The sequence below is a fragment of the Oryzias melastigma genome, linkage group LG9 (genome assembly GCF_002922805.2).
Source record: "Oryzias melastigma strain HK-1 linkage group LG9, ASM292280v2, whole genome shotgun sequence".
Lineage (NCBI taxonomy): Eukaryota > Metazoa > Chordata > Actinopteri > Beloniformes > Adrianichthyidae > Oryzias > Oryzias melastigma.
In genome coordinates, this window is record NC_050520.1 from 32,048,311 (window position 1) to 32,069,495 (window position 21,185).

Genomic DNA, 21,185 nt, shown 5'->3' on the forward strand with positions numbered 1-21,185 from the left:
TTTTATTATACGTGTGGTGCCAACGTGTGCTTTTATTTTGAAGGTTTGAAACGGAAGTTGATCCCGTTTGCTCTCTTTTACCGCAGATCCGCTTTTTGCGGAGGAATGTGGCTGTTGTGTCCCTATCTGGAGCGCTATATGACAGATGGGGGAATGTCGGGAGCGCGCAGGCTCCCGCCGTCAGATAACCGTGAGTAGCTTCTGTCGTCGGCCGGGTTACTGTCGTTACCTTTGCGGCTGTCGCTCCAGTGTAACGTTGTTGAGCTGGAAATGCTAAGCTAACCTCTGCCGGGAAGCTAGCAGCAGAGAGCCGGGGGGGGACAGCGGTTCCCTCCGCTAATAGAAGGCAGTAAACTCGACTGTTGGGGTCTGCACTGACCTTGACCCACAGCGGGGGTAACCTGTCTATCATAATTTTCAAAAGTCATGTTTAAAAACTGCTTTTTTTGCGGATTCTCTTCGCGGTGAGCTGCTGCTAGCTGTATAACGGTGAATCGCTGTTAGCTCTGCCTACACACAAGCGTGAATAGCACACTATAGCCCCAAATAAAAGCAAATCTGAGGCCATTTGTAATAGATTCAGGACAAACACTCCCACCCCCCACCCCCTCCCCAGCCTTCTGTATCTCTACACCGTGGCTGGTTGTTGCCCTGTAAACCGATGATAGCTAATTCATTGTTAATGGAGTCAGAGCAAGTCAGCTGACTGGTGAAGCAGCTCATGTGTTTGATCTGGAGAGGAGGTTTGAGTTTCAGAAGTTCATGAAGCAGATCCCCTCACCATCATGATCCAGGTAGACATGCAGGAACACCATTCCCTGAAATCACTGCTTTGTTTCCTTCAGAATAAATGTTTTGATCCAAGAATCTTTCTTTGTGTTTTGTACAGGTACACCTGATCTTAGTTATCTATAACACCACGTCAGAGTTGTTGGTAATCTGATCATTGTTTTGTTGCATCAGCTGTGAAAACCAATTTACTAAATGTACAGGTAAATGTGTTGCTATGCTTTGTAACTAGGGGTGTAACAATTAATCAATCAATTGATTAATATTCCTGCAATCCAACCAGATCGATCTGTCTGAGGCAAGTTGTTAATTGAATCATTTAAAAAAGAAATACAATTGATTATATTTATGTTAGGGCTGCCACAAAAGATTATTTTAATAGTCAACTAATCACCGATCCCCCCCCCCAATTATTTGACTAATCTGGTCATGCGCAAACTGGATGTAAGCACACATCTTAACCATCATTAGCTTTTAACTAACTAAAAATAAACACAATTAAAATGATAGTTTATTGAACCTTTAATGAATCGTGCAGCCCCTGTTCTTCATTTGTTTCTGGTATTGAAACAACCCTTTAACACCAGAGCTCCAGTGTTTCTGTTCTTTTATACTGTAACTTTTCAACCATCAGCACGATAATTCCAGTAGATTTTGAAGGAGCAGTCACAGCCAAAACTGCAGGCAGCTGTGAGATTTATGCTCACTTGTAAAAATGTAACATGCAGTCACTTTCTTTCTCTGAGACAGGAAAGTTGGTTCTGAGAATTTGATTTTAGTTGACATTATGAACATATAAAGACGTGAACAAAAAGAAGAATTCAGTGGAACTACAGACAGAATTTGACTCCATAGCTTATTGTAAAAAAACAGATGAAACTGTTTTCATTCTGTTAGCTTTCTGAGAGCCTGACACACTCACTCACATTTGGAGGGACTGATTCTAGAAAAGTTTTAGAAAAGTATTAAGTATTAAGTTTGTTTCCAGTATTAAACCCCTGGCAAAAGGCTTCAGTCGCATCTAGGAACCATTGTGGAGTTTCATTTCCTAATTTCTGTTGAGCAAGGACACCGTGGGTTCTGTAGAGTTTTGGTATGATCTGACTGTTCAAGTCTCAGGGCAGACACTCTTTGACTAAGCCAAGAGTCTGCATTCTGAGTCTCCAGAAAATGAGGCTCCTTTTTCCCTCCATTGTGTCTTTTTGGCTTTAAAGAAAAATCCTAATACTTTGAATAAATAAGGGGTTTGTAGTTTTTGTTAATTTAATATAGGTAATTCAGTTTAGTCATTTATGGATTAGATTTTTAGTTTGTTAGATAACCGAGGAAAGTTTTATTGTCAGAATAAATTTAAAGCACATAGAATAACATCTAGTTGCTGTTGACAGATGAAGTTCCTAAAGTATATTCATGAATTTATATGTAGTGCTGGGTGATATGGAAGAAATTATTTACCACAGTATAAATTTTTTTTATCACAATAATGATATATACTACGATATAAGTATGTTTTTAGTTATTCTCTGAAAAAAATGGACAAAATGGCATTACTTACTTCTCTGACTTTATTTTTTCAAGTAACATGTAACTGAATCATGACAAATAAGAAACATTTTTTGAAGTGCACAACAGTTTCAAGTTTCTTAGTAGGAAAACACGTTTTTGCACAAAAGTTCAGCAATAAAAATAAACAAATGACAGCGATAGAAAAGAGACAAGAGACATGGCATGATATACACTTTTCTATCGCCCACACGATGTGTATCGTCATATTGCCCAGCACTATTTATACGTGTAGTTTAAAGAAAAAATAATAATAATATGTTTGATTTGGTTTTCTTGCATTTTTAATTTAAGTAAATCTGCAGCAGCAGGAGGACCTTATTTGACACGGGGTGTATTTTATTTGGAAAGGAATGGGAATTTGCTGCCAAAAAAAGGAAGTAAAGTAAAAATTGTTGTTTTTATGGAAAAATAAAACACTTTCATAAACCAGTTACAGTAAATATGTAGAAGCTACATTTTATAAATGAATGGATCAATGGCCTCAAAAACAAAGTATTTTTCTAAACAATGAAGTTGGACTTTCTGGGACTATGCAGTGCTTGCTGGGTTTTGGTCGGTAAAAACTGGACAGAGTGCCGCTTTTAGTGTTTAAGGTTGCAGACCCCTGTACTAAACCACACAAAACTGGCGTTCCAGCGTGAAATGATGGTTGAAGCAAAGGTTTATCCCAGAAAGTGTCAGATATATCCATGTACGGAGGGTTTCCTGTGAAGGTCAGGATCTTTAGGACTCATGGCTCAGAGTACTACAACATCACGAGTGGTACGCAGCTGCTTTTGGAACATCACAGCCACCAACGGTTTGCTTGTTTTCTTCACAGGTGTCACTCCAAACATGGTAGTTTTCTCCATGACGGACCTCCATGGAAAAGAACTGCATCGATTCTGAGCAAAGTTGAAACTCTCCGTACAGTCTTTGGTCTGCGTTTGCTCCCAAGCATGGACCCTTGACCTCCCAGTCTTCAGGAGAATCGGTTTCCGCTTGTCCTGCTGTTGCCTGAAGTCTCGCTCCGTCACCTGGTGCTGCTGGACTGTTCCAAGACCTCACAATGTTCTCCGCTTTGAAGAAGCTGGTGGGATCCGAGCCGGGGCAGCTCAGGGAAAAAAACATTCCTGCTGGGCTGCAGTCCATGAATCAGAGCCTGCAGAGGCGCTTCGCCAAAGGCGTCCAGTATAACAGTAAGAAACCCTGATCCGATTGGATGTCGTTGTCAGACCACCTTCATAATTGCTCGACCACCTTTGTCTGCTGCAGTGAAAATCGTGATCCGGGGCGACAGGAACACCGGGAAGAGCACCTTATGGCATCGGCTGCAGGGCAAGAAGTTTGTGGAGGAGTACATTCCCACCCAGGAGATCCAGGTCACAAGCATTCACTGGAACTACAAAAGTAAGTCTTAGACGTGTCAGCCGTGCTCTTCTCAGGGCGCCGCCTTTGATCATGCTGTTGACCTGTGCTGTCTTATTGCAGTGGCTCCATATCAAGGTAAAGCAGCCTCGTTTCAGTGAACTGAGCTGTAGTTTAGCTTACTAGTGCTGACATTAGCCCGTCTTCCTCCAGTGCTGCTGTGTAGTTGTAGCTCCGCTGCGCTCCAGCAGATCAGTGACTCCAGACTTCTGCTCTCTCAGCTACAGATGACGTGGTGAAGGTGGAGGTGTGGGACGTGGTGGACAAAGGTGAGTTTACAGACTGACCTCTTCTTCTTTTCCTGCTGCTGTCAAATTCCAGGCATTAAACTGGTCCCTTTGGTCTGCTTGTTTGCTCTCCTGTTGACGCCTCTCCTGCACTCATCTCAGGACAGAAACACCCTCTCCCTGAAGGTGTGGGTGAGCAGCTGTAGTCAGTAGAAACTAGCTTGTTTGCTGTGGGTTTGCCTTTCGCTCTCGCCTGAAAGTCAATACTCTGAGGCCCCGGCTCCTTTCAGGTTTGCAGCGGGGTTACATGTCAACGTGGCAGATTTGTTTTCTTTGCAGTGTTTGCGCTGCGCCTTCATGTGTGATGAGGGTATTCAAAGTAGCTGCAAGTTGCTTCTGCAAGAACAGCTGCAGCTCCCGCTTCGCTCACGATCAACTAACTTTAGACAGAGCGCTTTACTTCTTTCTGCTCTGACTCGGTTGTGTTCTCCTTCCAGGCAAAGGCAAACGGCGTGGAGACAACTTGAAACTGGAGAATGAACCACAAGAGGTGATGATCAGCTAATTGTCCTGCATTCAGCCTCATGCTTTGACAGTCGGGGTCGGTTCATGCTCAGTGGTAACTGAGGTTCCTAAATCTGTTGCAGTTTTGTCTACACGTTGCATGGATAGAATATTGCTGCTGGCAGTCTTGTTGCTGCATTTATGATGCTTCAGCTGAACCTCCTTTAAAAGATCACACCTGGAAGCAGGGTGAAGGACGCGGCTGTTTCCTGTCTGTAATCACAACGATGTTCTCTTTCAGTCAGACGAGGTGGCGCTGGATGCAGAATTCCTGGATGTGTACAAGAACTGCAACGGAGTCATCATGATGTTTGACATAACCAAACAGTGGTAAGCGCTCGTGCTGCAATCTGCGGGGGGATTTTGAGCATTCTCAGGGAGTGTTTGATTTATAGCATGATGCATCTGACTCATTGAGGGTGAGAGAACTAGACCAAGTGATCCATCCATCCATCTTCTTGACCGCTTCTTCCCTTTCGGGGTCGCGGGGGTGCCGGAGCCTAACCCGGCTACTGATGGGCGAAGGCGGGGTACACCCTGGACAGGTCTCCAGTCTGTCTCAGGGCCTCAATCACACACACATTCACTCTCACATTCACACCTAGGGGCGATTCAGAGTCACCAATTAACCTATGAAGCATGTTTTTGGACGGTGGGAGGAAGCCGGAGTCCCCGGTGAAAACCCACGCATGCACGGGGAGAACATGCAAACTCCACACAGAAAGGTCCCAGCCGGGATTCGAACCGGGGCCTTCTCGCTGTGAGGCGAGAGCGCTAACCACTGCGCCACCGTGCAGCTAGACCAAGTGATGCTATGTTAAAAAACAAGACATGTGATGTGCTTTCTTGAACGCTCATTTAGTCTGTGGTGTTCACACTGGACAAGCAGGGATGGGCTTCTTCTTCTTCTTTTCCTAGTGTTCACTAGTGCATGTCTGCTATCTACAGTAGGTGTGAAATGTAAAAGCGGTTCAAATTTTGTGAATCTTGCTCCACCCAGTCCAGTTCTCATGTACAGTCTGAGGGGATCTCAATGATAAGGGGGCGGGGGTTCATTGCAGTACAAAAAAGGAGTGAAAATCGGGGGGGGCTATCATGACAAAACGGTAGCTTTTCACAGCAATAATGAGAACCATCAAGTCTGCAGATATTTTTGTTTTGTCGTTACACATTTACTTTTTTTATGAACTTGTCCAGCAGCTGAGCAAACAGATAAGAGCTCACACATTTAAACCTGCTACCATAGTAGTGCTGTCTGCTCTGCAAAGATCTGGAGACTTCTGAATGGCAGTGATGGGAATATATCAGAAGGGTAAAGACGAGCTGATGGTTATCACACCTGCAGCTGGAGATGCTCGGCTCTTTGGAAATTTGCTATTTGGATCTTCTGCAATGTCAAAAGTGGCAACAAATTCTACAATCTCATTTTGCTGCAGACAGATCTAAACAATACGTAGTTTTGTCATTTCAGACAACACAGCAATGAGCAGTGAAAAAGTTTAGAAACAAACGGACTACAACTGTTTCACATGTTTGGAGGGAGAAATATGACCCATGGAAGAGCAGAATCAATGAGTTATCACATTGAGGACTTCATGTTTTTAGTATTGTTAATAAACGGTAAAAGGCCATCAGTTTAAATTCAGCATGACTGACTTATCATAGTTTTGTGGTTTTCAAATTCCTGTTTCGGTGCAAGAGATGATTTATGACTGTGTAGAAATGTTAAGGCTTAAAAACACGTAAAACCTGTTTAAGATTAACAAGTTTATAATTTTTTAGATCAATTATTCAATATGATTTTATTAATTATTATTAAAAAGTCATTTTCATTTGGTCACAAATGTTTTTTGTTTTAAAAAGTTTGCTTAATTTCATGAATTGATATTACAGGTTGTGAAGGAAAATCAGTTCAATTTTCCAAAAAGCATTTCAGCTAAAGACATAAATGAAACCAGCCTGTGTTTAATCCCAGATGTCGCTCCTGCATGTGTGTTTTTAAAACAATAACTTCTGTCAATTTGATAGATTATTCGATTTTATTAATTAGTGTGGTGACTGATCTTCAAAAAAAGTTTCCTCCTTTTTTTTAACACATTTATTTGTAAAAATATCCCAAACATTTACAAAGGGCAGGCAAAAAATGTAATCTAATTAAGGGTTAAAAAGACAAAGTTGGGGCTTCTGGATGAGTTTGATTTTTAATTGAGTTTGAATTATGATGGATTCATAAACAGCTGCTGATGGTACCGATAGTTGGTACACAAACTAAAACCTATGAAGCAAAATGTTGTTCTTACTCATTGTTTTGTCTGTCTTTCTTGATCAATTTCAGGACCTTCAGCTACATCATGAGAGAGCTGCCCAAAGTGCCCACCCACGTCCCGGTGTGTGTTCTGGGGAACCACAGGGACATGGGCGAGCACCGGGTCATCCTGCCTGATGACATCAGAGACCTGATCGCTAGTCTGAACAGGTAACTTTATGTTACAGTGGTGTGTACGTACATTCCAATGGAAAAAACAAGGAAATTCAATCTAAACTACCAGTAATCCTTATTATGCTTTAGCCGATGCATAGAAGAGCTTTGCTGCAAATACCTCTGGAATAAAAAATATTTTTCTGATATTTTCTGTTGCTTCTATCCTGTTGGATTGTTGTTAGAAGACCCTTAAACATCCACTTCAGGAGCAGGCGGTATTTCTTAATAAACATTTGCTAAAAGAATAAACCCTAATATGAAGACACATTTTTTAAATCAATGTTAGCATCCTTATTCTAGAAAATACAATGCAGACTGTTGGATCTGGTTAATTTGCAAAGACTGGTTTTGAAAAAAAAAATCATAAAAATAAACCTTTTTTTTTTAATTAACCAATAATGTGGTCTACAGAAAGCAGAAATAGGTTCTGTTAAAATAGTTGGGACTGATTTGAAAAAGTCAAGGACCTAATCAACCGTTGATTGCAACTTAAACTATGTTCACACCAACCTTTGGAAACCCACGTTAAACCGGCCATTTCAGAAGAAAAGTCTACACATAAACTCATGTTTTAAGCTTCTGCGTTTAAAACTTCTGCGTTTTCTAAGATTTTCAGGCTCTATGTACAAAATTCTGAAGCTTTTCTGAACCAGGAACTAACCACCAGCTCTTGTTTCGCAGGCCGATGGGAGCCTCCTACATCCACTACGCCGAGTCCTCCATGAGGAACGGATTTGGCTTGAAGTACCTCCACAGATTCTTCAACATTCCTTTCCTTCAGCTGCAGGTGACTGTTGGTCTTCAACGTATCGCTTTAGTGCAGCAGATGTACCATGTGACCCTGGTCTGTGTGCAGAGAGAGACGCTCCTGAGGCAGCTGGAGACCAACCAGCTGGACATGGACGCCACGCTGGAGGAGCTGTCGGTGCAGCAGGAGACAGAAGACCAGAACTACGACATGTAAGAGTCAAAACAGATTCACTGTCCATCCATTATTTTATGGGTTTTATTCTTTTTTAATCAATGTCTGTTATTTTTCTAGGCAAAAATAGATTTCTGTTAGTTGGAAATGTTAGAATCAAATCCTACTTTAGTTCAGTTGAACCTTTGTAATGTGGAAAAAAGGTTTCTTTATCTTTAGGGTTACCGGGTCAAATCTGACCCATGATTTAACTCAGTCTGAAGATGGTTACGTCTGGTTCACTCTGGATGCAGAACCGCTCCGAAGCAGCACGGACCAGAGGCTGCTTCCATTCTACGCCCTTGTTAACCTATGTTTTAGTTCACACCAGACGCAAAGCTCCGCGGTCCTCCTCAGCCGGTTCACGCCGTCCAGCGATTGTTTGTGCCTCTGGTCTATTTATTGCGCAAGCCGCCAATGATCTATGTCAATTCTGGCAGGACACACACAAGAAAATCCGGTCAATTATAAAGATATAACCATTTTTTTGCAATAAAATACCATAGTTGACAAATGCGATCATATTTTTGTATCTAAACAGAAGGTAGAGATGAAAAAAAAAGACACACAGATCAATGTAGTGAGCCGACTACAGAGAGGGAGGTTGTGGTTTGGGGTGTCTGATGATAGAAAAAAAAAAAAAAAGCTCTAATAACCACAGCTGAGCAGAAGCACCGTCGACCATCGAAAAAAATAAGTGTCTGGTGTGAACTGGAGGTTAAACGGATACCGCTCGCACACAGCTTCGCAGCGCTTCCGCGTCTTGTGTAGATCAGGCATTAAAAACCCAAGATATCATCTGGTTCTGTCTTTCATCTCATAGCTAACATATTATGCATTCCTGTCTATGAAATTACTGTTTTGAACTTCATTTTGGCTTCACTGACACTTTATCTTAAAATATATTACTCGTTTTTGGTTACACTAGCTGTTTAAATTCAAATAAAAAAAATTAAATTCAATTGTTACATTTCCTAAAGAAGTGAGTCTTTAGAATAGCCATGTCTGATGAACTTATATTAGAGTAGGGTTAATGTTTGTAAGGGTGGGTGATATAGGAGTTTTCATATATTATAAGGATTTATATCACAATATAAATCAATTAACTATATTTGCCAAATTTGAATGCTCCTTGGCTCATAATTGAAACTTTGTTTGTTGTTGGGGACATTGAGCTCTATTTGATCCACATCATAACCCAAAGTTTCAAAGTGATGCACATACAACAGCCAGTATTCTCTGCCGGGTCATATTTGACCCGTAACACTCACAAGAGTCACTTTTCTAGTGGGAGAATGTACTAAAATGGTGAGAATTGATAGCTGTCAGAGGGTTAGATGCTGCCTCGTTCTAGTAGGAATCGGTAAATTGTTTTTACACACCTACATTTTAAACTGGGCCAATTTTGACCCAAACCCTAAAAAGGGGTTGAATCCATGTTGTCTTAATTTAAAAAAAAAAAAGTTTTTTGAGTGTAAATTAAAAAATATACATTTGAGTTTTAATTGACTTTGAGGCTCTGTTTAAAAAACATTCCAGGGTTATGGCCTAAAACCATGAAGGTTCTGTAGGAGGTCATCCTCTCTGGTTTGGGTTCAGGTTTGACCTTCTCTGCTGAGGGGCGGGGCCTTGTTTTCACACTGTTCTCATTCTGCCGTTCCTACAGTTTCCTGGAGAACTTGGAGTCTCGCAGTAAAGGCTTTGGTTCTCCTGGTCCAGCTAACGGTCAGAGTCCGTCGTCTGGGTCCCAGTCCCCCGTCATACCCCCCAGCGGGGCCTCCACTGGCAGCTCCAGCCCCAACACACCACAGCCCCCAATACCCGCCCAGATGCTTCCTCAGTCGCCCTCTGCGTCCATCTCCTCCCCTCCCCCTCCACCAGCACCAGGGGTCGGGGCAGTTTCCCCCACCGCTGAGATGAAGCCGGCTGCGCAGTCGCCGGAGTATCAGCAGTCTGCAGCTGCAGGTCAGAAGCGCAGCTTCATCTCCCGCTGGTTCGGCTCTGCTCCTGCGGAGACTTCTGCTTCTGCAGCAGGTGAGTCTGTTCTGCTGCAGCCACAGCTTGTCCAAAAATGTTCCTAATCTTGTTGCTTTAGCAGCAGTTAAAACTTTGTAAAACACGACTGATGTTGAAAGATCAGGTTTATTCGTTTTGATGAGTCCTACAAAAACATCGGTAATCACGACTCCATGTTTGGGTTCATGAGATCATTCAGAGAATCTCCCAGTACGATGAGCTTCACCATTTACTGCAGGTGCTGCATCTGCGTCATTTATAAGACAAGCTTTGATCAAGCTGATGAGCAGTAGTGATGAGGCTGCTTCAAATCATTCAAGTCGTGCAGATGAACAGCAGAAAAGTGGGAAAAACCTCTCACAGAATGTTTTCATGAAATCCCACCAAAGCAACAAGAAAACTGAGAGCCTGCAGCTCTGTTGCTGCACAGGTGCTTCAGACTGGGAGGAAAGCTGCAGGTTCTATTGGTGAGTTCCCAGAGTTGAGAATCCTTCCAAATATTTTGACTAAATACCTTTTGAAAAATAATCTTAACAAAATTATAAAACTCATTATTCCTTGATCTTATTTATAAAGTGTTTATTTTGTCACAGAATTATCTAATAAACTCATTTAGAAAGAACAAAACAACACGGAAGGAGCTGAAAGTTACCAGAACAGCATGTCGGTGCACGAAGTTTTAATAAAACTCAGAACCCGCACAAAATAACTTGCTGCCTTTAAAACCTAACATTAACAAAACCGCTCCCTTTGCCTCGTGACCGGCACCAGTTTGTGGGTCACCTGGTACCGGGCTGCACAAAAAGAATACATAACTTACATTATTCTAATCTGATTCTAATTTGTTTTATTTTGAAAACTACCTGATTTTCCCCTATCACCTCTGGTAGAAAGCTTTAATAATAATAAAAAAGACAGCAAAACTTCAAAAGTTGAACCACGATAAGCTGGACAAAGACTTAGAACCTCAGCTTTGAGCATTGTTTTTTTTTCTGTGGGGGGTTGTTGCGTTCTTGGCAGTCTCAACCTTCCAAAGTGTTATACGGTCTCATATGCAGCTCTTTTCTTCGTTCGGGGTCTGTCGTTTTTAAGATGGTTTTGTTGTTCAAAATCTTAGGATTGGAGGGTCCCTCAGATTCAGATGCGTGTTTCTGTTTGAAGGGATTACTGAAGCTTACCGGGCTGTAGTAATCCGTCACAAGACCTGAAGTGAAAGGGTCCACAGACTCACTGCCGGGGGGGGGGGTCATGATCTGGTGCTTTCAGACAGAGCAGTCTAGAGTTTCTATGAACTCGGGTGTGTCTGCTTTTTATCGGGGATGTTCTCTAACATGTGGATGTTTTCCTCAGAGGAGCCTCCCGCAGCCTCCGGTTCTGTGAAGGTGCAGAGTGTGGATGACTTTGTGCCGGATGAAGGACTGGACAGGAGCTTCCTGGAGGACAGCCTGCCCTCAAAGAGCAAAGGGCCCCCACCCAAAGCAGCTGCAGCCATGGACAGCGACAGGTCAGGCCCGTGTGCTTCAGAGTTTGTTTGTGAGCGTGCCCTCTCTAAGAGCGTGTTTCTACGGCAGTGATGGGGAGGGCAGAGGGAACCCCATGGTATCCGGGTTCCTGGACGAGCTCGATCCCGATGACAATGAACCAAGCCAGCCCCGGGCTTCCAAACCGCCCCCCAGTAAACATGTCACCCTGACCAGTGATGAGGAGGAGGGAGAAGAAGCAGCACCCGCAATTACACAGGACCAGGACCTGGACAGCGAGCCTGAGCTGAAAGTGTAAGTTACTTTGATTTACTTAATTTTAAGGAGAGACTGTGCTAAAATCACTTCACTTAAAGTGAATCAGGAAGCGTATGAACGTGTGAGTCACTTCCTGTTTCAGAGCTCCACCACCTCTCAGCAAACCAAAGGGCGGGTCTAAAGCCACAGGCCACGCCCCCGTCTTCCTCACGCTGACCCCAGCAGCAGAGCAGCCAGCGCGACCCCAGAACAAGAAGAAGGGTCCCTCAAAGGCGGAGGACTCAGACACTGACCCAGAGGCCCCTGTGGCCCAGCAGATGCTGTCTTTCGTCATGGATGACCCCGACTTTGAGTCTGAGGCCTCCGACACCCCCAAGATTGTAAAGGTACACGGTTACACTGCTGTATGAAGGGTGGAGGAGAGAAATGTTTGTTCACACCCGCGTGTCTGACTCTGGCTCCACCTCAGGAGACATTTCCACTCAGAGATGAGCTGCTGTCTGACCTCTCGGACGAGGACATTCCTGCAGTCACAGCGCCAGAACCACTGAAGCCCACTGTGATCTCCTTCAAGCCCAAGGACGATGCAGACCTGTTCGGCCTGGGGATCCGGGAGGAAGCTCCCGCAGTGAAGGACAGCAGCGAGGAGCTGGAAGGTGAGCTGTTGTAGATGATCGACTGTCTGAGCAAGAAGATGTTGCAGTGATCTGGATTTCTACTCAACATGAGGAATGCTCAGCCGGCTCTTCTCATGTTTTCATTCTAAAGAGATGCCTAGAGATGCCTATCAGACAGGAACCTGCTCCTGTAATGACCTGAGAAGGGAAGCAAATTAAAAAAAAGAAACTCTGCAGCTCACTTGGTTCACTTCACTGATGCTGGCCGGTCTGTGCACGTTTGCTGTAGAGCAGTCTGTGCATGCTCTGAAATAATGCTGCGGGCCTTTTTTTCCTATTTTTAGAGAAAGACAGCAAGTCCTCCTCCAAGGAGAAGAAGAAGAAGAAAAAGAAGACCAAGGAGGTAAATGTGTCTTTCAGGCTGAGATGAGGCTGCTGGGTGTGAGATGCTGCACTCGAGTGTAGAACAGAGTCTACAACCTGAAGCTCCGGATGGGACTCCTTTATCCTTCCACTGTGGCTCTTTGGATTTGAAGAAAAAAAATGATAATGATAAGAACAAATAATGGGTTTGTAGTTTTGGTTAATTTGACAGAAGTATTTAAGTCTTGTCATTTATGTTTAGATTTTCAACATATCTGATAATTTAGCAAAATATTGTAAAGCCTTTAATTCTTATATTTTGCTGAACAATAACACCTAGTTACTGTTCAGAGGCAATGTTTAAATGTATATAATTGCATTTACAAGTATAGATTTAATTTTTTTTTTTTTAGATTTTATATATTTAATTAAATAAACAACCAATGTTGTCATGATAGTAAAAAGGGAAAAAGGGTGAAACCACACCAAAGGTAAAGTAATAGAAAATTCCATGTTTGATCTAGTTTTCTTGCCATTAATGAATTAATTCCAGTAAATCTGCTGCAGCAAAAAGATCTTATTTGACACAGTGTATTTTATTTTGAAAAGAACTTGTATTTGCTGCTGTCAAAAATTACATATAGAAAAATAGAAAACTTTTATAATGCAGTTAAAGTAAATCTGTAAAAGCTATATTTTATAAAGGAATTAATCAATTGCTTCAAAAACTTAAAAAAAAGTTTATCTTTCTTAACGGTGGACTTCACTGGGTTTGGTCAGTCACTAGCTGTAATGGCTACTTTAGGCTTCTTCAGTTTTTTTAGGCTATGTTGAAGTTTAGCTATATTTTCTGTTACGTGTTAGCTGTTTTGGCTAACTTCATTGTTTTGTTTTGTTTTTTAGGGTAATTTGGCATTTAGCTAATATTTTTAGCTAGCTATCAGCTTCAGCTTTTTCAGATATTAGCTTCAGTGATTTTAACTATCAGCTTCAGTGTTTTTAGCCATCGATTTCAGCATCTTCAGCTTTCAGCTTACAGCATTCACACTAGCATTATCACTAGTAATGCTATGTATCTAGTTCATAAATATGTTAAAAAGTTACGGTTTTAAAATTTTTGTTTTAGAGTTCAATACATTTTTGTCCTGTTCGGCTCGCGATCTAAGGTGTGTTTTAGATTTTGGCCCCTTGTGCGATTAAGTTTGATACTTCTGGTTCACAGAGTTTTCAAACATGAGAGTTGGAAGAATCTTCAAAAGAGAACATCTGTCACTCGCTGAACTTGAAGTTCTTGTCTGCTTCCAGGAGGACGAGAAGAAGAAGAAACACAAACACAAGAAGAAGGAGAAGGACGAAGCTGCAGCTACAGACGAGAAGGACAAAAAGAAGAAGAAATCCCGGTCGAAGAAGTCCGAGGTGGACGAGCTGGAGGACTTCCTGGGCGGGGGAGGAGGGTTGGTCAAACGAGATGATGGAGATTATGAAGAGCTATAAAAGCTGGTGTCCCAGCAAGACGTGAGGTCCAGAGGAGCAGAGAGGAAACATCTGCAGCCGTTCTGAGCGGAGCTTCAAGCCATAAACCAAATGAGGCTGCAGGAGGCTCCTCTGCCCCCCCCACCTGCACTCCTGCTGTCACTCCCATTCCAACCAATAAGAGGAGGCAGCAGGAGCCACGTGGACTGTGATGTGATGACTGTGCGGCTGCAGAGTATCTGGATTTCCACTTCTCAGTTGTACAGGTGGTTTGGGCTGAGTGTCTGTGTTAACGTGTGAGCATGCTCAGTGATGACGGTGTCCTCAAGACTTCATCTTTCCTTTAATTCCTTCATCTGCTTGTTCTTTGACACTTCAGAGGCACTTTTTTGGCTCCGTCGTGCGCTCTGCAGAAGAATCATGTGACCCTGCCCCCCCCTTCAGAGAAGCCTCCAGCTTCCATGAAGCTGTGCATCACTACTCACTCCAGCTGCAGACAAACAATTCCAGGTTCTGGTGGTTCTGAACTGTTAAAACCTGGCTCTGTGACCTTCTGCTAACGGAGATGCTTCTGCCCAAAACATTTGCTGTGGAGAATTTTTTTGCCCCCCTCCCTCCATGTCAAGTGTTCTTACTGTAAGCTGGTGGGTCACATGACCTGACTGTCACAGCTTTTTACTGTTGCTTCATTATTCTCTTGTTTTCTTTGTCCTATTTATTTCTGTTTTGATGCAAATGTTGGATTTTCCTGGTTTTGTTTTTGATTCTGCTCACTCCAGCTTCCGGCTGCATAGCTGCCGGGTGGGGGGGGCCTCCAGCCCCCATCACTCAAACAAATGTTTAATACTCCGAGTGCTCATCTGTATTTGCAGACATATCCACTCATTCATAGTTTAGATTAAGAAAAACGACGGTTTTGACATTTTAAAGTTGAAGCTATGCAGCATTAATCTCCAGTACTGTGTGCATCTCTGACTCTTGTGGAGGAGAAATGCTGAAAGGTTGTACGGAAACTCCACACTTAAGTGTTGGGCAGGAACAAAATGGAAATAAATGTTGTAGATCTTTGTTCCAGCATGGAAACACTGACGGCTTCCTGCCTCTGCTGGCGGCAGTGAAGACGTCAGAGACGCTGCATCGTCCTGAATGAAGCTCTTTGGTTTGTTTCTCATGACCCATCTTTACTCTAAGAGTTTACCCATGTTTGTCAAATAAAAACTTATTTCTTCATAACAGAAGATATCTGTGTGTTTATTAACTCTCATGTTTCTCATCTCCTGACTTCACTGCAAAAACATGCAACCTAGGAATAAATTCACAATTCTTACCCCAATTTTGCAAAAAAAAAAAAAAAAAAATCTGCCAATGGGGGGAAAAGGGGCTCTTCCTTAGCAAAAAAAAAATAGAAATAAGATTTTGTGCAATTGAAAAACTTTCTTGATGAGACAATTTTTCTACAACTGGGCTTTTTACTTAAGATTTCATTCACCTTTATGGATCTATATAACATATAACACATATTTCCCCAATCTTCAGAAAAAGGCTACAATAAACCAAAAAAAAAAAACCATCATGCTGCAGTCCAATGATCAGACAAACATATAAAGCAGCAGTATTTTAAAACTGAAGATCCCATTGCTCCTGATAAATTAAAAGAAAAAGTCCCGACAGACCAGAAACCTGCTCCACACAGATACTAGTGCTCCCCCAGGACCAGATACTACATCCCAACAAACTGATGAAAGCTCTTGCTCCCTCTACTGGCTAAAATATCACGGAGTCAAGCACAAACAAGATAAAGATCCGTGTTCTGGAAGCTGTGCTTCATATTTTAAATATGATTAAAAACAGAAATATAAAAAGGCACTATCATTGTCTCAACATGTTAAATTGAATTTTACATTTGACAGAAACTCGTATGACTTCATTTCCAAATAAAATACGTCTTGTGCCAAACAGTGGAGTTCTTGACAGCATAAGACGATTTGTGCTTTAAACTAATAAAACATCAGACTTTTAACCAAATGTTTGCTTAGTATTTGAAAACTGTGTATTCTGGAGGAAGCAAAGCACAAACCAGACCTCTTCAAGTCATCAGGAATGAACAAAATCTTTAGATAGTATAAGTCTTCCAGTCATACATTTATGAACTAAAGTAAGCTGAATAAAAAAAGAATACTATTGTTGTATTTTTCTATAGCCAAAAAGCCACAAGGGAGAGGTAAAAGAGCCACAGGTTGCGGAACCCTGGTTTAGTTGTATGGTACGGCTTTTATTTTGAAAAACGGTCACGTAGTATCGGGCGCTTTCATTGGTTCTACCACGAGCCAATCACAGAGACTTTTGTTCCTCCATGCTCACTTTCCCACGTGACTAGCATCGTGAATCCAACAGTTTAGCTGCTAGCATCACCATCTTCATCATGGTAAGTTTAAGTAAATGTGTGAAACTCTTTAGATTTACTGCTTTGTTCGATTGTTTTAGCTCGTAATTTAAATAAAGTTTGATGTTGAATTTGAATCAGAAAATAGAAGCTGACAAACTGAGCTTAACTTGATCATGAGGCCAGATGCTGCCGAACGTTCACAACCTGAATATAACTTTTACCATGCCGTGTCTGAAGTATATCGACGTTTACCATAAAAATCCTATCCCCTGCGTTCATTTTGATCTATTATTAGTTATTGTTTATAGTGTTGCGCGTTTCCGGTGAAGACGCTGTTTTCTGCAGGGAGACACTCGTGTGAACACAAACCATAAAATATGGATTGGAGTTTATTCAATCTAACGCTAATGTATTTCTTTTTTAACAAGCTGCTCCACGTGTTTGTCTACTTTAGATCAGTGATTCTGTGATCCATTGGTGTGGTCTGCTCTCATCCTACCTCACTACACCTGAATGGACTCAGCTGATCTATTTTTCCCGTTGTGGTAAATGTAGAACCGTGAAGGAAAAGCTCAGAACAGAATCCTCTGACTAGTTAAATCCGGAATGTTACATTAATCCTGGATGTCTTTATTAAGCTGAAGTGCAGAAACCCTCAGATGATGACACTTTCTCCTGTGAAACTACAGCAGAGTGAGAAGCAGGTGCATGTTTGTTTGAAAGTCCCAGAACCATCAGAGCTCATTTCACACTTGGTCTGTCATTCTGGACTCCTTATAGCGTCATCATCTGAGTGTTTGAAGCTGCTTCTGTCCTCCTCTCTGCAGCTCCGTCGGCAGGTCAGGCTGAGGCGGGAGTACCTGTACAGAAAAGCCCAGGAGGACCGGCTCCGGACCATCGAGGAGAAGAAGCAGAACTTGAAGAGCGCTTTGGATGGTGAGAGGCTGCTTTTGGGTTGGAGAGGAGGGCTTCCTGCCACTCATTCACATGGAACAGTAGGAATGTAAAAACCTGACTTTGAGGGAAAGGCTGTTTCTAACATGTTCTTGTGGGATTTTTCCTGATGATAGAGGACATGTATGAAGAAAACTAACATCAAAATTGTATTTCTGGGTATATCTTTATTTAAATCCGTATAAATCAGGCACATATGAAGAAATTCTGTTTGAAAAAGATTGTATTTTTGACACAGCTGCTACAATTATCTGGCCACAAGCTCTATTCTGATCCATTTACATCTTTGTTTTCCTCGTCTGAACTGGAATCTGGATAAAAGGTTCCTAAAGTCAATGTTCTGTTTGTATTCTGGGGATTTCCTCTTCCGATCACAGCACTGTGGTGTTTCTGTGTCAGGCAAAGTTTTTGTGATGTTTACCTTCTCTCTCCGCAGAAAACCGTCTACTTCCCACAGAGGTCCGTAAGGAGGCTCTGCAGCTGCAGAAGCTGCTGGAGTACGATGACGAGGGTGCAGAAGGTAAGTGCTGCTTCGTTCCACCGTCAGCGTCCTGCCGCTCCTCGTCTCAGGGTCGATCCCCCACAGGTGTTAGCTCCCATGTGGACGATGAGTACAAATGGGCCGGAGTGGAAGATCCAAAGATCATGGTGACTACGTCCAGAGACCCGAGCTCCAGGCTCAAGATGTTTGCCAAGGTGGGTCCAGTTTCTCCACACTTGTGTGGTGTTTACAGAGAAGAGGAATTGAGTCACATTTCAGGAAGTTTTGAGATGACCTCGGATTAGTTCCTGCTGTTTTGAAGTGTGAGCTGCAGGCATCCAGATCTTCACTGTCCTCTCTGCAGGAGGTAAAGCTGATGTTTCCCGGGGCGCAGCGCATGAACAGAGGAAACCACGAGATCCCAACACTGGTGCGAGCCTGCAAGGCCAACAACGTGACAGACCTGGTTATTTTGCACGAGACCAGAGGACAGCCAGGTGAGCGCTCCCTCAGTGTTAGTTTGACCTTTTTACCAGCTGCTGGTTATATAAACCAGTTAGTGGGGGCTCAGTCCTTCAGAAAGTCTGTTGTCCCTGCAGATGGCCTGGTGGTGTGCCATCTGCCCTTCGGACCCACCGCCTACTTCACGCTCTACAACGTGGTGATGAGGCACGACGTTCCTGACATTGGCACCATGTCTGAAGCTTACCCCCACCTCATTTTTCATAACTTCACCTCCCGGCTTGGCAAGAGGGTAAGCGGTGAAGCTGCCCCGTGGAGAGCTGTTTTTAAGCTGTCTTCATACCAGAAATTATTTTGTGTCCTCTGACTCTCAAATTCGCGGCTGGATATTTGTTCAAAGATGTGTTCATAAACTTGATGCTGCTGCCACGTGTGGGAGGAGCTACTGTCAAGTTTTTGAACACATCGCTACATGAAACCATTGACTATCTAACGTATATCTCATTCTGATGCATGGAAAACTCACATGATGTTGAGAGATCACATTTATTTATATTAAGGAGTTCTACAAAAGCATCTGTAATCACGTCTGGGTTCATGAGATCTTTCAGAGATTCTCCCTGTACGGTGAGGCTCACCATCTGCTGCAGAAGCTGCAACTGAATGACTGCAGCTTTCAGCGGTACTTCTGTCTTTCTGTGACCCAGTTTGATGATTTGCTGTCCCGCATTAGCCAGAGGAGGGAAAAGATAAGAATAAAATTGGAGAAACTTAGGATACAAATAAGAATACCATGAAGTTTACGACGAGAATAAGATTCTCCTTCATATCATCAACTCGGCACAGGCCAAAGCTGGGTCCCTGATTGGTCAACTCAACGCGTCTTCAAAATTCAGATATTTGAACTTTGAAAATATTGCGCCTGAAGTGCGCTGAAGCCACACTGCCGTGCTTGTACATTGACTTAACATTGAAACTAGACTGACTGTATACGAGAACTGGACTGAGTGAGTGACATCATCCATAAAAAATGACTTACTTCTGGTTCTAACCGAATTAAGTTTTGAAGGTTTTTTGTGACACGGATGCTGTCATGTTGACGGGCAGTGTTGGATCTGAGTCAGCATTTCTATGGCAAGCACTCTCGATCAAGAGTGAGCTTGTTGGAAGTCCGCACTAGGGCCGCCACAATTAGTAGACTATTCTACGACTATTCAACTATGAAAATACTCGACGATTAATATAATAGTCGATTAGTCGTTATTTTATATTATATGGAGCCAGAGTGTAATAAAGTTTAACAAAGTTGTGAGCGTACAGCACCAAAAAATGTACTTTTTTTAGATTTGAGTTAGTAAGACCAAAACTTAGTCTTTTGTGAAAAAATGTTCCTTGTATCAGGTGCTGACCTCATTAGAGAGACACGGAATATAGTTTCCATCAAACTCGTTTTGACAGGTGACCTTTGACCCTATATAACCTTTACATATAAAATTGATATTAAATTGTTACGTCATCTTGAGGGCGGGGCACCTGTCAAAAGGAGTTTGATGGAAAGTATATTCATTATCTCTCATTTGATTTAATGTTTTAATAACAGAAACAAATAAAGGACAGAGGCTGCACGATTCATCAAAAGTTGAATAAACTTTCATCCTAATTGTCTTTATTTGTAGTTAGTTTAAAGCGCACCTGTGATGCCCTCTGACCCTCACAGGTTTCGAATATCCTCAAGTACCTGTTTCCAGTGCCAAAAGATGACAGCAGGCGAGTGATCACATTCGCCAACCAGGACGACTTCATCTCCTTCAGGTGAGTGTGGAACCCCCCCGTCAGACATGAGACGCCACCATCTCTGGATCCAACCCAGATCTCCTGTTTCTGTCAGACACCACACCTACAAGAAAACAGACCACAGGAACGTGGAGCTGACGGAGGTGGGACCCAGGTTTGAGATGAAACGTAAGTTTGTAGGGACGAGTCACCCCAGCACTCATGGCAGCAGCTTTAAAGTCTCTGTTTTCCTGTTCAGTGTACATGATCAAACTGGGAACTCTGGAAAACGAGAACACAGCAGAGGTGGAGTGGCGTCAGCACGCGTTCACACGCACGGCCAAGAAGAGGAGGTTCCTCAGCGTGCAGTGAGAAGAAGTTCACTCAATATGAACTCATTCTCAGCTCGGTTTAACGGAGTTTCATGAGACCCGGGTTATTGTGGAGCAAACCTTCCCTTTTGAACGGATAATTTTATCTGTTTTTTGTAATTAAAAACCTTTCAGCTGAAGTCCAGAGACTCTTATTTTTTATTATTTGGTATCAATAAAAACCAAGACAGAAAGAACGTAGAAAAAACTCTAGTAGAGGCTGTTGTGGGTCAGATTTTGTTTTATGTATTTTATTCAAGTTTTATCATTTCAAAATAAAGCTCCAATTATTTTTTTTTGCAGCATAGTTGTAAATAAAAGCAAATTTGAATAATTTTTTTTATTGTGGATTTTATTTCAGAATTCAATTTTGCCCTCTTGTACTTTATTCAAAGGAATACCTTGTTTTAAATCTTAGTTCAAAATAGTCTTATTTATATATTCAGCAGATTCTATTGTTTTAAATACATAAAAGCAGAGGTGTCCAAACTTACTGGTGGGTAAAATGAGTTCCAACTAATTAGCTAGCATCTATTTTAATAACATCAAATGCA

The 21,185-nt window shown here is 42.3% G+C and overlaps 2 protein-coding genes across 3 annotated transcripts; both read left to right on the top strand.

Annotated features, from left to right (window-relative positions):
- The first annotated feature begins 48 nt into the window (after positions 1 to 48).
- rabl6b (RAB, member RAS oncogene family-like 6b) lies at positions 49 to 15,771 on the top strand. 2 transcript variants are annotated; one of them, XM_024260141.2, is made up of 17 exons: positions 49 to 190; positions 3,176 to 3,533; positions 3,610 to 3,744; positions 3,984 to 4,031; positions 4,152 to 4,175; positions 4,487 to 4,539; positions 4,795 to 4,883; positions 6,889 to 7,029; positions 7,717 to 7,822; positions 7,892 to 7,995; positions 9,663 to 10,030; positions 11,363 to 11,516; positions 11,584 to 11,787; positions 11,894 to 12,137; positions 12,221 to 12,407; positions 12,713 to 12,771; positions 14,037 to 15,771. In XM_024260141.2, the coding sequence occupies exons 2-17, from the start codon at positions 3,404 to 3,406 to the stop codon at positions 14,223 to 14,225; spliced, it is 2,235 nt and encodes a 744-aa protein (XP_024115909.1). In that variant the 5' UTR covers positions 49 to 190; positions 3,176 to 3,403; the 3' UTR covers positions 14,226 to 15,771. The 2 variants fall into 2 exon arrangements, with proteins under 2 accessions (XP_024115909.1, XP_024115911.1); XM_024260143.2 differs by lacking the exon at positions 4,152 to 4,175.
- Positions 15,772 to 16,487: 716 nt separating this feature from the next.
- Positions 16,488 to 20,771, top strand: imp4 (IMP U3 small nucleolar ribonucleoprotein 4). Its single transcript, XM_024260096.2, has 9 exons — positions 16,488 to 16,629; positions 17,418 to 17,526; positions 17,981 to 18,064; positions 18,131 to 18,240; positions 18,390 to 18,522; positions 18,625 to 18,779; positions 20,205 to 20,299; positions 20,376 to 20,449; positions 20,520 to 20,771. The coding sequence occupies exons 1-9, from the start codon at positions 16,627 to 16,629 to the stop codon at positions 20,630 to 20,632; spliced, it is 876 nt and encodes a 291-aa protein (XP_024115864.1). The 5' UTR covers positions 16,488 to 16,626; the 3' UTR covers positions 20,633 to 20,771.
- Positions 20,772 to 21,185: the final 414 nt, after the last annotated feature.

Bases quoted from the DNA above. Each gene is read 5' to 3' on its own strand.
- imp4 (XM_024260096.2), top strand. The intron at 18,065-18,130 runs GTAAGTGCTGCT...GATCCCCCACAG, and splicing joins CGATGACGAGGGTGCAGAAG to GTGTTAGCTCCCATGTGGAC. The intron at 20,450-20,519 runs GTAAGTTTGTAG...TTTCCTGTTCAG, and splicing joins ACCCAGGTTTGAGATGAAAC to TGTACATGATCAAACTGGGA.
- rabl6b (XM_024260141.2), top strand. From the start codon at position 3,404: ATGTTCTCCGCTTTGAAGAAGCTGGTGGGATCCGAGCCGGGGCAGCTC. The intron at 3,534-3,609 runs GTAAGAAACCCT...TGTCTGCTGCAG, and splicing joins CAAAGGCGTCCAGTATAACA to TGAAAATCGTGATCCGGGGC. The intron at 12,408-12,712 runs GTGAGCTGTTGT...TCCTATTTTTAG, and splicing joins CAGCAGCGAGGAGCTGGAAG to AGAAAGACAGCAAGTCCTCC.